Source organism: Xenia sp. Carnegie-2017, unplaced genomic scaffold, assembly GCF_021976095.1.
Source record: "Xenia sp. Carnegie-2017 unplaced genomic scaffold, XeniaSp_v1 HiC_scaffold_22, whole genome shotgun sequence".
In the NCBI taxonomy this organism is placed as follows: Eukaryota; Metazoa; Cnidaria; class Anthozoa; order Malacalcyonacea; family Xeniidae; genus Xenia; species Xenia sp. Carnegie-2017.
The window spans coordinates 16,041,504-16,058,528 of NW_025813485.1; the positions used below are offsets into that span (position 1 = coordinate 16,041,504).

Genomic DNA, 17,025 nt, shown 5'->3' on the forward strand with positions numbered 1-17,025 from the left:
AGTATTATTGGTTTGAAGACTCTCCTACCAATATTTGATATAAGACATATATTAGGTAATATGCAAGATCGCGGAGCATCTTCGACGAGGGGGAAGAACTGAAATGATTCATAAACTCCGGTGTCCGGTCCCTCCCCACTTTTTTTTACTCGCATTAGTCACATATATTTGCCAAATTTGTCAAGTTTTATGGATCAACCCTATTGAGATCAACCCAGATCAAGATCAACCAATCCAGTCCAGTCTATTGCTCTATTCCCGCCAAATTTCGAGAATGGCGGCAAGTCAAACCAAAATACAACAGTTCAAACTACAAAAATAAATGAGCATACTGAAGATTTATTTAATTCAGGTTCAAGTATTGTTAAAAAAAGAACCAACTATCTTCAATGGGATGAATATTTTATGGCCGTTGCATTTTTGTCAGCACAGCGAAGCAAAGACCCCAATTCTCAAGTGGGAGCATGTATTGTGAACGAAGAAAATAAAATTGTCGGCATTGGTTATAATGGCATGCCAAACGGCTGTAGTGATGATATTTTACCTTGGGCGAGAACTGCTGAAGATTATCTGGATACAAAATACCCTTATGGTTAGTCAAATACAAAAGTCCAGTACATAAAACATATAAATAACTTGAACAATCATAGTGGTGTGGAAAGACTGTAGTTTGTGCTATGATCTAGTGTTTGTGGAATTGATAGCAGGGAAATTACCTAACATTCTTATCTCAGTCACATCCTCCATTAAAAGGATTGTAATTAAATGCACTTATCTAGTTATCTTTCCTATGATGTGAATTTAAGCAACCCTCCCTCCCTATTTTGCTTAATTAGGTTTCAATTTTGATCCTGGTCTTCAAGCAGTCCAAGGCAGTAGATATTGATAGTAGTATGTGTCAATTCTTGACTTGCAGTTCAGCCAACTTTGTGGTCTGATACAAGAGAATATTTAATCAGTTTTATTGTTTGCAACAGTTGATGTCTCCATGCAACATTGTTTGGTAAATTCCCCGAGTTGTTAAAAATTAAGAATTGTTGGATTTGAAGATCAGCATATTTTACTTGTCTATTCTTTGTCAGGAAATGCCAACATAAAATCATTTTGCAGATTATATTTTTTAGTGTGTCATGCAGAAATGAATGCCATTTTAAACAAAAATTCCTCGGATGTTAAAGGATGTACAATATATGTTGCTCTTTTTCCATGCAATGAGTGTGCCAAACTAATTATACAATCTGGGATTAAGAGAGTTGTTTATCTATCAGATAAATATCGTGATAAGCCAATCACAAAAGCTTCAAAAACTTTGCTTGGTATGGCCAAAGTTGAATATGTGTAAGTATAAATTGTCTTTCAAAAGCACATTCACATTATTTTGATATTTTTTTTTATTTTGCAGTGAATTCAAACCAGAAAGGAATAAAATAACAATTGACTTTGAATCAATAGAGCAGTCTACAAAAGCAATTCACTAGAAAATAAATTGTGCTTTTAAACCTAATCAATTGACAATATTTTATGTATTTTAACATTTGCTTGTACATGTACATATACCTGCTACCATTGACGTTAATAAAAACCATTTGAAAAGAAATGAAGCTGGATACATATAAGCAGAGTTATTTATTGTAAAACTACACTTGTCAATACATTTTTGCTTTCTTGTTATCATGTCTTCCTCTGGATCTGAAAACAAAGCAAACATTGGCTATGCTGTATAATCTTTTATCTTTTAATTTACTACTTGAAAATTGGTAGAATGACATATCTTACCGATCATCAACCCCATCAGTTTTTCTCTTGGAAATAATCTTAAAGTAAGACATTTATAGGTCATGTTACAGACAGTTACAAGATAAAAATTTAAAAAAACGTTCACAATGATGAACTACATCAAAGTAAACCTTGCTGATCTTATTCCAATCTCTGTCCAACTTTGCTTTATCATCTTTTGGTCCTGTTCTTCTTGTTTTTCGACCATCGCTCATTTTTACACCAAACTGGAAAGCTGCCCTAAGTGGATAAAGCAGCTATTGTTTATTGTTGTTGGTGACATTGTATGTTTCAAACAGAATCATGACAGTACATTGTCACAGGAATACATAAGGTTAATATATGTTGTGGATGAATATGCAACACCTTTAAATCTGCTTGTGGTTAAACATATCTTAGATATATGTAAATGTACTGGTAACATTTCAGGAATTTCTCATTCATTAGGCCTGAACTAACCCAGGAGCAATTATCTTTCTGCTAGAAATTAAAAATTATAAATTATGTAATGAAATTATGTATCATACTTTGGTAAGGCTTCACGTCTTTCCATATAAGAATTATATTCTTCTTCTGTCTCAAAGTCCCATCTTTTGATTGGACCTTTTTTGTTTCCCTTTTGATGAGAAAATGATGAAAATTTTATTAAATACTAATCAAGAAAAAAGTTATGTCATTTTATTTGGGAACACAGACAACTTTTGCATATAAAACCAACCATGTCCATTTTTGAATAATCCACCTCTTCTTCACTGTCATAATTGTAATCTGCATCCATTCCTCTTGAAAAAACCATAGAACATACGTCAATTTTCAATGTTCCACACTTCAAATGAAAATCTTTTGAACAGGAGATATGAGTAATAATCTCTCAATTTGTATAATGCAACTTTTTTGTTGATCATAGAAATTTTTATCTTAATATGTAATTGTGTTTTGATAACCTATATTTTGAGTTTTTAATAAATTATGAAGATGAAGTTGAAGATCAAAGTTTATGTATGTATAAAATTTCTTCCTGCGTACCCAGGATAACATTCAATGTAATGATCATCATAATTTTGTTTGGATTTTTGTTGTTTCCCAGATTTTCTTTTATCTTTTTCATTAGATGCAACCTACAAAAATGACAATCAATACATGAGAAACAAAGTGTTTTCCTCAAAAAAGCATAATCAAAACACACTGCTTTGACACAAAATGTGTCGGATAAATACATCTTAGAAGAAGATAAACATTGATATTGATTGATTCGAAACTTTAAAGAATACTATGGACACAGAGAAATTGTAAAAAAAACTACAACTTCATACAACACTGAGCCAGAGACTGTCTAACTATTTTTCACACAAATATTCATCTGAGAGTTTGTTTCATTGCTACAACTATTGATATTTAAGATAAATTGCTCATGCACACTGATAATATGTTGTATGTCTCTATAAGACATATCAACCTTTGATTTTAAAAACAGAGATATTTTGCTCCCTTTTCTCAAAAACCCCCTGGAGATTAAAAAATACATCCTGGATATCTCAATATTAAAACCTAGAAAAATCTAAAAACGAATTTCCAAGAAAACTAAAACTAGTCTCTTTTTGACGTCATGCTTGATTTAAATAAGTATGCCTACGTATTTCGGGGAATAGTTCCATGTGTTTGACAAATATACAAACTGATGTCTAATCCTGTCTTCAACCAATATAATGTCCAGTTCTATACTCAAAATTCAATTTATATCAATCTGAACAGATTTTGCAAGCGAGGAATAAAACCTTTAAAACCGCGAGACTACGAAAATGTTGTTAAAACCGGAAGTCTAACGGCTGTACTGAGAGAATAGTCAGGTCTGTCTCTTATACAAAACTACCAATTGTACCAACCTTGTCGCTGAATTGTTTGGTAACATTCTTGGCAAAATCTTTAGCAGAAATTTCTAAATTTGAGAGCAAAATTGAATTTAATAAAAACACAAGTGATCAAGGGAATTTGATAATAGTTATCAAATTTTGTTTACAAAAATTCATGACAATACGATTTTCCACCTGCTTTTCTTAAATCATCGCGATCATTTTCATAAGAATCCTTGTTAAAATAATGATGTTTTGATTTTCTTGAATCTTTAGATTTTGTTGTCGCATCTCTTGAGTTGTGTGTAGGATCATAATCACCAATGTCATCATAAATACTAAAAATAAACAAAAATGTTTACTAAAAATAAACCAAAATGTTTACAAAAATAAACCAAAATGTTTACTAAAAATAAACCAAAATGTTTAAAAAAAATCTTCTACGCAAACCCTGCACTTGTTGAAATCATTATTTGATAAGCTATTGAAAACATAAAATGACGTTTAACGTAGAAAAAAAGCAATAGAATTCATAAAATACCTTTCATATACTTGTGTTTTTTCTTTCTGGCGGTGTTCAACATCAACTCCTTTATTTTTGCCTAAAACAAATAAATTATCACATTTTAACAAGTCTTTCTAAGTAACATTCGAAACAAATTATCAATCAAGTTCATTAATCATCTCTAACCTTTCTCCTTTTTTAAGTTTTTTCCCTCTCATTCCTTGCCTGAGATACGACAAAATTTGCGTCAGTTTATTGATGACAATGTCATTAGTCGTAAGCGTTGTTTGAGCCTGGGATAAATCAATGAAAAGAATTTATTGAACGTACAAAGGCAGAAAAACATTATTTGCTTCGGAGTCTGTAAAACCGTGAAACATTTTTCTTAAATAATTTGCAACCACTCAAAAAACATATTGATTCCTTAAATACGTAACTACCTCCATTCCTGGACAGTCTGCTTTACTTCTTATTAAAGTTGTTGGTATATCGCTTTCAACATATTCATCTTCCAACTCAAAAACGTATGCCTTATAAAACAAAAATACCAATATTACCATATATCAAAAAACAGGAACTCCTTTTCTTTACTTCCCAACATGAACGAAAATTTTTGGAGAGAAGTAAAAGTTTATAAGCTCAAAATCCAAACAAATGCAATCATTCATTTTTTAATGAATTAATTCAAGACATATATACACAAGCAATAACATATTTTTATAATTACATTTTACACATATATAATTCAATAGTCTATTTACCATTCTTCCTGGTTGGAATAACTCATTCTTGTCTGCTGGCTTGCTCTTAAATACAGATCTATAATTTTTTGACCTGCATTTAAAGAACAAATGTTACCATGTATTTGGGTAATTTATTGCAATATTAATATATATAAAATAGAAGTATATGATATGTTATTATATAAGAAAATCCTTGTGATATAAAAACAAATACAAGTGAAAAAGTGTCTATCTTTCATGCAAGTATTTTTATACATGTTAAACTAAAAAGTTTTGCTTTCTTTATTTTTTTTCTTTTGTTTCTAGTTTCAAAATTTTATAACAGCTAAAACATATAAACAAGTGTTACCTAAAGCAGTAGAAATTTCCACATTAACATCTTCATCGCTATCATCATCACTTTTCATCTCTTTGTCAGCAACCTTGGTGATTCTATGACACAAAAATCATAGGCAATATATATTGACATAATAATAAAATAAGTATACAAACCTAGAAACTACAACTACATACCTATCGCTCTGTGGTTTATATTTACTTTTTCTTGTTATTTCTTCATCTACATATTCTTGAGCGGTAATCTCGCTGCGCACCTAAAGTTGTCAAATAATCTGTTTGATAATAATCTAAGGTTATGGTATTTGATTTTTGCACATTTACCTTTTGTAGTAAAGCAAAATCAAGACCTTTAACTAAATGTGTGTGTTCCATATCACCACCCAAAAATTTACTTTCTTGTATTGCCCGTTTCCTTATTTCAGCCAGTATTTCTGTACATAGATAAACAAAAGAATCTCAAACATTTTTCTTGTTACATGATTTCACTAACAGAAAACCGCAGTATTTCTGTACATAGATAAAACAAAAGAATCTCAAACATTTTTCTTGTTACATGATTTCACTAACAGAAAACCGCAGTATTTCTGTACATAGATAAACAAAAATCTCAAACATTTTTCTTGTTACATGATTTCACTAACAGCAAATAAAACAAATTTTAACTAACGTAGCTTCAACAGTAGGACCAACTGCTTTATAATCTCCTGATGCTTTGAGATTGACATCAGTTCCTTGATAATCTGGATTAAAGCCTTCCCTTCTTTCACGTGCCTAGCTCACAGGTAAACAACAGCAAAGTTTCAACACTAATTAACCCTTTCAAGGACAAAAGGACGAAACAAGATATCTTGCAAACTCAAGATATGAGATATATAAAAATTTTAGAAGAATTGTAATGATGAGAAAAATAAGTCTATTGTTGTCCTATATTATTCAATGTATTTTGAACATTAGTTTTTTAAAATTATTTACCCGATCTCGATATTTTGCAGCAAGTTCTTTCTCTCTTTCTTCCTCAAGTTTTTTTAACTTGGCATAATGACTTACAAAGGGCAAAAAAACAAACAAATGAGACATAATAATTTAAAAGAAAGGTTTATTTACAATAATGAGTCTTTCTTATCTTAAAGAAAATTATCAAACCTTTTACGTTTTCTCCGTAATGAAGCAGGATTATCATGGTCATTGTATGTCTTGCTTTGTCTAAAATATGTAAACAATTCTCAATAGTTAGCTGGATTGGTGAAAGATGAAAGCACACATGCTATAGAGAATCCGTTCATGAAGCATCTCTCCATTAAATCATAAACTTACAATGTCAGCTATGATAACTGACAAACTTAAATAAACAATACTTTAAAAGTGCATATAAGCAAATTTCTAATCTCATGTACTAGTGAACTTTGTGTTCTTAAAATTATGGTTAATATGACTGTTTGACCTGCTTCATCAGACATTGGAAAAACATTTAAATCACAAATGAAGTGATATGAACTTAGCAAATGATAACTGTTTGTTTAAAGTCCACCTCATCATTGTTGATATATAACATCAACTTGGCTACATTAGCAGAGGGAGGTGCAACACTTGGTGCAGATGTTATTAATGTTAACATACAACTTTAACTTGGCTACATTAGCAGATGGAGGTGCAACACTTGGTGCAGATGTTATTAATGTTAACATACAACTTTAACTTGGCTACATTAGCAGATGGAGGTGCAACACTTGGTGCAGACATTCTGGGTGTCATCAAGAGTTTTCTGAAGTCATCATTTGTAAGAGCTGGTCTATATAACAAAAAACATTATTCATTACAATATAAACAAAGGCAGAAAAGACAGAACAACTTGCATGATAATGAGCTAAAGCCTGGTAAATGTTAAATAAAAGTGCATGAAATGAATTTTTCTGACAAAAACTGTGCAACACATCAATAACACAATAGCACACCAAATGGTTTTTGTAATAACTTAGGTGTATGGTGGATATCATAGGTGTAAGATGGATATCATAGGAGTATATTGGATATGATAGGTGTTTGTTGGATAGCATAGTTGTAAGATGGATATCATTAGAGTATGCTAGATATCATAGCAATAAGATAGATATCACAGGTGTAAGATGGATATCATAAGTGTATGATGGATATCACAGATATAAGATGGATATCATACAAATACGTTGGATACAAGCCTGAACAATATGGATAGTCTTCAAGAATGACTTAAATCTTAGTAATGAAGCAATTTCAAAATATAGGGAACAAACAGTCGGACAGTCTATTGATTTTTTTTGTTTGAAGAATTGTCCATCTGTTTATTCTGTATACAGTGGTGATTGCATTCCACCATCTAGCATCAGTAATGTTTGAAGCTTAGCTTGGCAGTTTTATTTTTATCAACATAAAATATTTTCAATTGAGTGAGGCACCTGGTTACCACATTAAAATTAGACATTTCGACAACACACACACTTTAAAATGAATCATATAATATTTTCATCAACTTACCCATCGTCATCGATGCTGGAAGCAAGGTTGACAGGTGCATATGGATTTGAAAAGCTTTCTGAGCCTACGTAATGTAAAAAATAATAGAATGAAAATACTATACAACACAAAGAAAAAAAGATTTTCATATCTACAAATATAAACAGCATTAATAATTATTGAACGAAATTTTACCTTCTGGCATCTTTTAGGTTGAAAATCGTAATAAAAATGTTTATAAACTTTTATTATTTTATATTTTTTAACATTCACGTATCCCACAATGCCACACTATTGATAAAGATTAATTTTCTTACATGAAGTATCGCGCACCTTCAAAATGTCTGACTTCAGAGAATTATTAAACGACAATCAGCATATTTCGGAAATATTTTTACAATTAGACACAAAGAAGAAAGGATATTTAACAAAGGAGGAACTAAAATTGGCTGTTGTAGAATTGTTTGGTTACAAACCTTCGAAATACGAAATACATCAACTGATCGCAAACAGTTCTCATGAATCCAATGCAATATCAAAAGAACAATTCCTTAAAGCTATGAAGTCAAAACAGTCTAACCAAGATGAAAATGACGAAATTCGGCAGTTATTTGTTGCATGTGATTTAAAATGCAGGGGTTTTATTTGTTTTGAAGATGTAGAGAAAATTTTTCAACAGAGTGCTTCATACATGAAAAATTTTGATGTTAAGCGATTGTTTGAAGAAGTTGATCGAGACAAAGACGGCAGGATAACCTTTAGAGATTTTGAATATATGTTGAAATTTTCTACCAAATGAATGATGCTCGAAATAAAGTTGATTTGATTTTCTGTTACATGCAGTCAAGGCAAAGCTATTTTTCTCTTCTGTTTAGCACATCGTACGTAGGGCGCTGAAATTGTCGCCTGGTGTGAGAAAAGCTTTCAGAAAAATTGCATCATTACGTTACTTCCGACTAGACTTGTTAAAAATAAAAAAACGCTTCTAGACTTATAGTTCTAGTAATGGTGTAGTAAAATATGTTTATCTTTTGTATTAACGATACATCAATCTTTTCGTTCTTGAGCATTAAAATAATACACTTCATTACAACAATGTAAATCGATTTGCTGGATTATCTCAATTTTGCTTCAAACATCACTTCCCTAAACGTTTCTTTCGAAAATTCATTACCAATGACTTAAACTGTACGCTACAAAACAGTTTCTGTCGACGAAATTTCTAAAGCATTTTTCAAATGAGCTGGGTCAAAGCCATGGTACCTAATGTCAGAATCAAAAGGATTTGTTTGAGATGAAGATCTTGAAAAAAAAACCTCTTCATCAATGGCGACAGTAGAGTTTGTCTGAACAGTTGCTTCACTTAGTTTAAAACTAGACATAGACGACATTATCGTGGTTGTTTCACTAAATGGACCGTTGTATGAATGAGAATATTCTTCATCAAAAGATGGTATGGGATCATTGGAACTAATGCTTGCGTTTGAATCAGCCATATCACTACTGCCACCATAATTGCCAAATGAGCTACTATTTGAAGTTTGCCTTGTGATTATTTTCTTTTGCTTTGAAGCTAAGATATCAACGTTTGACGATCCTTTCGTGAGTTTAGGAAATTGTCTTTTTAAGGTATCAGTAAAATTGCCATCACTTACGGCCAAAGAATTGAAAGAATCGATGATATTCACGATTCCTCGATGACCTAAAACATCAATAGAGATTTTTGTTCATCGTCAACATTCGTGTCCACGTCGTCAATCAACAGAAAGCTGATGACGTACGTTAACATACCTGCCTGTAGAGCGACCTTTTTAGGATCTCGCCCATACTTATCTGCAACTATTGAAGCGTTATAATTCAGCAACAACCTGACAACATCTTCATGACCTTGTTGAGCCGCAATATTCAGAGCTGATGCTTTATCGTTAGAAGACATAACGTCAACAAGAGCATTTTTTTTGAGCAGTAAATTTAAAATAGACGTATGGCCTTGCCAAGCTGCTGTCATTAATGGTGTGTAGCCAAGCAAACACATATGATTTACATCAGCGCCATATTCTATCAATTTTTCAGCCACATTGAAAAATCCACTCCAGGCAGCGACGTGCAAAGGGGTTCTTCCCTTTTGATCTTGACAATTCACTTTAGCTCCTCCCTTCAGTAAAACTTCACATAGTTTTGAATTACCTGAAATTTTAATATAAACTCGTAATGGAATTGTACTAATTCCTTTGTGGAAATATAGCTTCTGCGCAAGCTGTGTAATTGTTAAGATTTACTTTATATGGTAAATATTCTGTTGGCAAACCTTCTTTTGCAGCATAGTTTAGAGGAGTTGCTCCGTTAGAATCATAAAGATTAACATCTGCCTCTTTTTCAAGTAACTTTTCCACACAACTGATATGACCAAATATTGTAGCATAATGAAGGGATGAACGACCTTCTAAAGACCTTAAATTTACGGAGCATCCAGCTTGAAGAAGTTGTTCAAGTAGAGATGTATGACCTTCATGGGCTGTCAACATCAACGGCGAACGTTTCCATGCATCTAATTCATTTAATGATGCGCCATAAAAAAGAAGTAGCTGAACCACTTGTTCGTGACCTACAATACAACATACATATGACTTATGACATTTAAACAAAAAATTATGTTCTATATTAAAAGTCTTATTTTCACCAAAGTCTTTGTTATGAATCTTACAATCTGTCAAAGTTTCAGTATTGGCTGTAGTGGCTAGTTGGCACCCAATACACACTCATTCAACAAAATTAAGGTTTCCAAGAAAAAAGAAATAATTCTAGCCATCGAAGAGAGTTTACAACAAAGCAGATGTAACTGTTAAATTCAGCCATTTCATACCTACAAACTATTTATTGCAAGATTACGTTGTTTTTTTTGAATAAATGGTGACTTCAAACAACACAAAAAGGTCAGGATATGTAAACTTTCCAAAAAACAATTGCAGTCAAAGTTTAGAAGTTTGTCTTACCGTGAAATGCAGCTAGAGATAAAGGGGACCATCCTGAATTATCTTTCTTAAAAATCTCCTTTTTCGTCCCTTGTTTGCCTGACGAAAGTGTGAAAATAATGGTAAGAATAAATTCGCCGAATTTTTTTTTCATAAAGAACTTCGCCTGGTATAAAGGTGAATTTTTTATGTCAATGCAAACAAAGTTTTCTAGAAACCAAAAATTAGCTTTTTTATTACGTTTTGCTATTGTCTTTCTTAATCTAAAACTTTTCAAAAACAATGTTATGAAGCTTTTCACACGCCAAGAGGTTAATCTATTCACTCAATGAAACACTTAAAAAGAAAAAATTCTTTTCTTCAAGCCAAAGAACAAGAAAGTTTAATACTACATACCTCTTTGGAATTCGAGAAGAATTTTAACTACATTATGATGTCCATTAGCACAAGCTAAGAGTAAAGGTGTTCTGCCATTACGATCCCAATGACCAACATCAGCATTTCGTTGTAACAATAGTTGCACAACATTTTTATTACCCAACATACAGGCTAAACATAGTGGTGTCATACCATCATAATCTGGACGATCTACCTCTGCACCATAATCCAACAAGAGCTTGATTATATCTAATACACAACGATAAATTATTAATAGTAAATAACATTTTTAACTTGTCTAAACAACATTTTTAGAAGTTCTCTTTGGTACTAAATAAAAACTTTAATTGTTAGGCTAAATTCTTCTTTTCCTTTAAGGTGATCTGGTATTTATTGTTCATTCAATCATGTTTACATTGCTTGGTTTAAAACTTCGTTCCATGATGACAATTTCTCTTTTATAATTCATCAGATTTACGTTCACTGTATTCAGCCACAAACATTATAATTGAGTGGGGGCCTGGTGGCTATTCATACGTCACAGGAAAATTTCCCTAAATTCTATTATTGTGTTACATAAGATCCATAATGGGCTTTTTCAATATCAGCCATGGGTTTTCATAAATAAACCTTCTCTACGTATCTACGAATGGATGTATTTCCAGTTTTTCACTATTTTTCTTTAACATGGGAATTATGTAAATTGCACAAAAATAACAACGTTGGATTTTTTAAATATTTTCCTGTTTGTACATGTTATATGTTATAAAACTTATAATCAACAAAAAACAATAGATTTGAAATGAAATTATGTAATATGGCAAAACTTGCATACCCCCTCCCAATTTATCAAGCTGGCCATACCACCAACTGTTAAACCAATTGATATACTGTATGCAAGCAACAACATAATACAAGTAGAAAAAGTAAAAGTAATGTGTTTTTCTTACCAACATGATTGTTTAATGTTTCTGAAATGATACAAACAGACAAGGCTGTTCTACCATCACTGTCATTATGATTGACATTTGCATTGTGATCCAACAAAACTTCAACTGTCTTTATAAAACCACTATAAGATGCAGCAATTAATGCTGTGTGACCAGCTTTATCCAAGTGATTAGGATCTGCACCTTTCTGTAACAGCTGAAGAACTATAAATAATTCAAATGTAAGAATGGTATGAATGTTAGAAAGTTATTGCAACCAACACCACGGAAATCAATGACAAAAAATCACAGTATAAAAGTTAATAATCAATCAATTTAAACATACCAATATCTGTATGACCACCCCAGCTAGCAGCTCTCAAAGCTGTTCTCTGCTCATTATCAGCTAAATCAGGAATTGCTCCATGTTTTAATAGGAGTCTCACAATATCTGATGAACCACATCTTGCTGCTGCTCGTAATGGTGTGCAACCATCACTGTCTCTTGTATTAATTTCTGAGCCACAATTTATTAAGTCATAAACAATGTTAAAATGACCTTCTCTGCATGCAATATTCAATGAACTTTGACCTTTTCTGTTGACAAAGTCTACATCAGCACCTTTCTGAATAAGACTACGAACTTCACTTTTATTACCGTCAAAAGCTGCTTTCAACAATGCTGTCCAGTCTTCATCTTTGCCCACATCATCTTTGTTGATATGCACATGTGAATCAGGTTGATTATCTTTCTTCAAGTGAACCACTCCATCTTCATATGTAGATGGCAATGTTTCTCTCAAGATATGTGAACTTTCAATTTTGATATTTTCTCCAAAAGATTCAACATCTTGACCATGAACACCACTCCATTTAAGCCATTGGTCAAGTTTGCTAGGATCACTAGAAGGATATTGACTGTGTAATAAATGCCATAAGAAATTTTCATTCTCTTCTTCTGTCAATGTCTTTCCTTTGCACATTAAATACACAGCTAACATGGCGTTACCTCTTGATACATTACAAAGATAACGACGAGTGCAATGTTTCACATCAGTGAGCCATTCGCAAAAAGAATGGTGAATAAAGTGATAACGACCATTGGATAACTGTAAAACAGTCATTAATTTAGATAAACTTTCACATAGTTGCTTTTCATTTACATTCTCGTTAACCAACTTCATAATATCAAATAAATCATCAAAATTCAAATTTTGCCTTGATGCCAATAATATTTCCAAAATTGGTCTATAATGAGTCTCATAAATATCTTGAGGGAACAATCTCTGACACAACCACAAGTACAAACCATTTAATGTTCCTGGAATTTCAACTGCATCTTGTATAGTAAGAACACCTTTGATAATGTTGTCTAATATTTGCTCAAGATACAAAATACATCCATTGCTTTTTACTTGAAGTAAATTAAACATTTCTGCTGTGTCATGTGTCAAATGCTTTCTAAGTTCAACCTCTGAATCAAGACGGTCTAAAATATATTGTTGCACATCTTTAACAACATATGACTTCTTTAAATCATCCAAAGTGACCTTCCTCATCCCAGAAAACACTTTAATGATTTCTCTGGACTGTCTTCGTGTTGTAATAACAAACTTCAGCCAAGAGGGCAATGCACATTGTTGCAAAGCAATAACAAACAAATTGCAAATGTCAATAGCATCAGTATTGGAACCTTCATTATCAATCATTGACTCGTCAATTGAATCAACCAGAATTATTAACCTTTCATTATTTGTGCTGTAATCTTGAAGTGGACAAACGATAACTTTCTTAAAAATGTTAACAATATCTTCGTTTTTGTGTTCATCCTTCATAATATTTGCAATTTGTGTCATATAATACTGCCGTCTCTTTTCGGCAAGTTTCTCATTCTTGTATAACTGTAAAGCAATGTTTTCTACAAATTTATAAACGTCTAAAGACTGTTTATCATTAGTATCACAGAAATGATACGCTATAATCTTTTCAAATAAATCATTTTGTGTACTCTGACTTTTATTGGGATGAAGTAATTGTTGACAAACGGTAGTTTTACCAGACCCAGCTTGTCCTAATATCAAAACACCTCGATACTTAGGTTCATCCAAGTTTTTATCTTTTTCTACAATATCTTGAATCTTTTCGAACAACCATTGCCGACCGTAAAATGTTCTTTTCATTTTAGCGTCAATCAAACTCCTGCCGATTTTGGATTAAAGAATAGCAGGCAAACGGCATCAATTATTTCAACACAACAATGTTATAAGGTCAGTCAAAATTATTTGCAATATTTTACCGTAAGTTTATTCATCAATGAATTTTGAAATCAATTCTCAAATTCGGTTTATTGATGCTCGTAAAGAAAACAAGATTGTTTTAAAAACAACACTCACTTGAACATATATTTTTTCAAACCAAATGCGATGTGCTAACGTCTGTGAATAAACTGTTCCAGACGGCTGCTTGTAGCCAACGCTGTGAAAATTTACGATGTTGGGATTTTTGACATTTTTTTCGTCACCATTTGACTCACTAACCAGCAAAACCTGTCATCATTAGCAAGCCATGCCTGCTGAAATGTATATGTATTTCGTAAATTAAAATAATTTAAATTATTGCTTGTTAATATTTGAAAATGTAAATTCATTGTAATGAGTTTTGGGAAATCTTTATTAAAATTAAACAAATGTAAAAAGCTCGAGAGACTGGGACTGGTAAATGATAAAAAATGTCCTATAAAATAACCTTAGCAAATCTGTGACAAGTTTTGCAAAATTTATGGCATTTCAGCATACACAATTCTTTAATCCGCTGCCTGAACTCTCTGATCCTGACTGGTTCTCTTTAAATGAAAGAGAAGATGATGATTTGTTGCTTACAAATGAAGAAAATGAATATAAATTAATGGTATCAACCACATTTTCCCTTTATAATTAACAATCCATCACGATAACATGTTTGATGTGCTTTGAAAAAGAATAAAAGACACAAGATGGTTAAGTCTGTTATAAGCCTAAAATTGTTATAAGTTCATTTGTGTACAATTTAGATGAAAGAGATTGCTGATAAAGGATATGATCTTCTTTCTATTGGAGAAACAAAAAATGGATCAGAGGTAAAATGTTTGGAAAAGTGTTTTGAAATATTTGGACATTCTAAATTCATGTTAAAAAAGCACCAAAAATTAGATTGCTGGTGATGAAGATTTAGAAGAAGATGAAGAGTCTGCAGAAGTTATTGATGATGAAACTGATGACTATGATGGTGTCAGTCCCGATACTGGAGCAGTGAATCTTAATCAAGAGGTTAGACAAACAAATACCTGATATATACAAAGACAAACAAATATATTTCTCTGGATCGTTCTATTTAGTTCTAAGGAATCAGAAATAACTTTGCTCGTTTTTGCACAATTAGTAAGCAAATTTGTCTGTTTCCTTAAGGCTATGTTGCATGTTTTCTAAAAATATTTTATTTTAATGTGAACTAGATTGACATGGATGAAAGTGCAAACATGATTACAAATGGTCAAGATGCACCAAATCCTTGGGTTTAAACAAATATATTCCAAATAAGAACTTGAATTTTTGCCTTTAGATGTTTAATAATTTAATAAAGATTTTTCTTATGATACATTTTATTGAAAAATTACCTTTTTACAAAAGATATTATGCAAACATCATTTTTTAAATTAAATCATTATTGTACCGATTTGTATCCAAATATCAAATCATTTGCATAAGCCTTGATATCATATTAAATACATTGTTTTTATTTGATCTCATGCATATTTGGTCAACTTTATATAATTCAATGCCTACAACATGTGATAGTTTCAAGCTTGATTTGAAATCAATTGTTTCTGAGAAAAAAATCTGCAGTTTCAGACATGCAAAATTTTCAAGTTACAGAAACTCAGATGTTTATAATGGGCAAATACAATAACTCTACACAACAAATGCCTTTGTACATGTTTATTACATGCCAATTTGTGTAAAGGAAACTTTGAGGCTTACTTTATTTATACTAAACTTTCTCAAAGTAGCAAATTACTTTGACAATAAAAGCAAATGTATGGCTAAAGTCCCACTTCATATGCAGGATTTATAAATATAATATGAAACTTACAATATGTACAGCCCAGAAAGCTGATATCACATGCAAATATATCTAAACAAGACTAATGGTTTATATTTGCCATTATCTTGACCTCAATATAAAACTACGAGGCATCTTTACTTCTAATGTTTTCAACATTTATCTGAGCAACAACAAACTGCTATGATTCTTTTGCGGATTTGTTGGCTCTTAAAAGAGCCGGTTTTATTTCAGGAAGTCAGATTATTTCAATATTCTTGACTCTGAGAAGATTTTTGGCCGGAGGAACCACCAGTCTTTTTAGGTAAAAGGACAGCTTGAATATTAGGAAGAACACCTCCTTGAGCTATCGTCACACCAGACAACAATTTGTTCAATTCTTCGTCGTTGCGTACGGCAAGTTGAAGATGACGGGGGATTATTCGAGATTTCTTGTTGTCACGAGCAGCATTGCCAGCCAATTCCAAGATTTCCGCAGATAAATACTCAAGAACGGCAGCTAGATAAACTGGAGCACCTGCACCAATTCTTTCACCATAATTTCCTTTTCTTAACAATCGATGAATACGACCTACAGGAAACTGAAGTCCAGCTCTGCTTGATCTGGACTTGGCTTTTGCTTTCGCTTTTCCTTTACCACGACCAGACATATTTGAGACAGAAATCCAAAGTAAAGTATTAAACCTTGAAATTTAACTCGATAATGACTAACGTGACTGAAATAATTCAATGATGGCGAATGAAGCGGATCATAGATTTATAATTGTGCGCCGGATCAACTTTAACCAATCACGATGTAATATTTTAGATGTCTTCGCAGACGTCCGGGTGATATGGACCAATTATAATTAACATTGACATGGCAGTGATTATCCTTATTATGCGCAGATTTGACACATTTATATTTATTTTTTGCTTTCAGGGATATTAGTGATTAAATTTTTT

The 17,025-nt window shown here is 32.0% G+C and overlaps 6 protein-coding genes across 8 annotated transcripts; 3 read left to right on the forward strand and 3 right to left on the reverse strand.

Annotated features, from left to right (window-relative positions):
• The first annotated feature begins 264 nt into the window (after nt 1-264).
• Nucleotides 265-1,671, forward strand: LOC124445655 (deoxycytidylate deaminase-like). The gene is made up of 3 exons (XM_046996401.1): nt 265-592; nt 1,125-1,338; nt 1,403-1,671. The coding sequence occupies exons 1-3, from the start codon at nt 406-408 to the stop codon at nt 1,476-1,478; spliced, it is 477 nt and encodes a 158-aa protein (XP_046852357.1). The 5' UTR covers nt 265-405; the 3' UTR covers nt 1,479-1,671.
• On the reverse strand, nt 1,374-8,083 carry LOC124445211 (protein Red-like). Its single transcript, XM_046995918.1, is given in 23 exon segments — nt 1,374-1,689; nt 1,777-1,814; nt 1,908-2,016; nt 2,304-2,392; nt 2,495-2,558; nt 2,803-2,894; nt 3,660-3,712; nt 3,822-3,964; nt 4,168-4,228; nt 4,292-4,424; nt 4,572-4,661; nt 4,893-4,965; nt 5,130-5,137; nt 5,207-5,306; nt 5,388-5,467; nt 5,535-5,644; nt 5,781-5,797; nt 5,881-5,984; nt 6,186-6,255; nt 6,357-6,416; nt 6,901-7,002; nt 7,725-7,788; nt 7,899-8,083. Coding segments are annotated over 23 exon segments (1,713 nt in total). The 5' UTR covers nt 7,909-8,083; the 3' UTR covers nt 1,374-1,646.
• On the forward strand, nt 8,044-8,805 carry LOC124445658 (EF-hand calcium-binding domain-containing protein 11-like). The gene has a single exon (XM_046996405.1). It carries the CDS (start codon nt 8,044-8,046, stop codon nt 8,500-8,502), a length of 459 nt encoding a protein of 152 aa, XP_046852361.1. The 3' UTR covers nt 8,503-8,805.
• LOC124445654 (ankyrin repeat domain-containing protein 50-like) lies at nt 8,695-14,628 on the reverse strand. Of its 2 annotated transcripts, XM_046996399.1 has the most exons (8): nt 14,376-14,625; nt 12,329-13,883; nt 12,004-12,207; nt 11,072-11,302; nt 10,697-10,774; nt 10,012-10,308; nt 9,495-9,890; nt 8,695-9,405 (listed from the first exon to the last, which is right to left on the reverse strand). In XM_046996399.1, exons 2-8 carry the CDS (start codon nt 13,836-13,838, stop codon nt 8,897-8,899), a joined length of 3,225 nt encoding a protein of 1,074 aa, XP_046852355.1. In that variant the 5' UTR covers nt 13,839-13,883; nt 14,376-14,625; the 3' UTR covers nt 8,695-8,896. The 2 variants fall into 2 exon arrangements, with proteins under 2 accessions (XP_046852355.1, XP_046852354.1); XM_046996398.1 differs by having other exon boundaries at nt 12,329-14,628.
• A 34-nt stretch (nt 14,629-14,662) lies between these two features.
• On the forward strand, nt 14,663-15,761 carry LOC124445657 (anaphase-promoting complex subunit 15B-like). 2 transcript variants are annotated; one of them, XM_046996404.1, is made up of 5 exons: nt 14,663-14,889; nt 15,032-15,097; nt 15,171-15,287; nt 15,356-15,398; nt 15,473-15,615. In XM_046996404.1, exons 1-4 carry the CDS (start codon nt 14,761-14,763, stop codon nt 15,359-15,361), a joined length of 318 nt encoding a protein of 105 aa, XP_046852360.1. In that variant the 5' UTR covers nt 14,663-14,760; the 3' UTR covers nt 15,362-15,398; nt 15,473-15,615. The 2 variants fall into 2 exon arrangements, with proteins under 2 accessions (XP_046852360.1, XP_046852359.1); XM_046996403.1 differs by lacking the exon at nt 15,356-15,398 and having other exon boundaries at nt 14,670-14,889; nt 15,473-15,761.
• Nucleotides 15,762-15,941: 180 nt separating this feature from the next.
• Nucleotides 15,942-16,818, reverse strand: LOC124445656 (histone H2A). The gene has a single exon (XM_046996402.1). It carries the CDS (start codon nt 16,728-16,730, stop codon nt 16,329-16,331), a length of 402 nt encoding a protein of 133 aa, XP_046852358.1. The 5' UTR covers nt 16,731-16,818; the 3' UTR covers nt 15,942-16,328.
• Nucleotides 16,819-17,025: the final 207 nt, after the last annotated feature.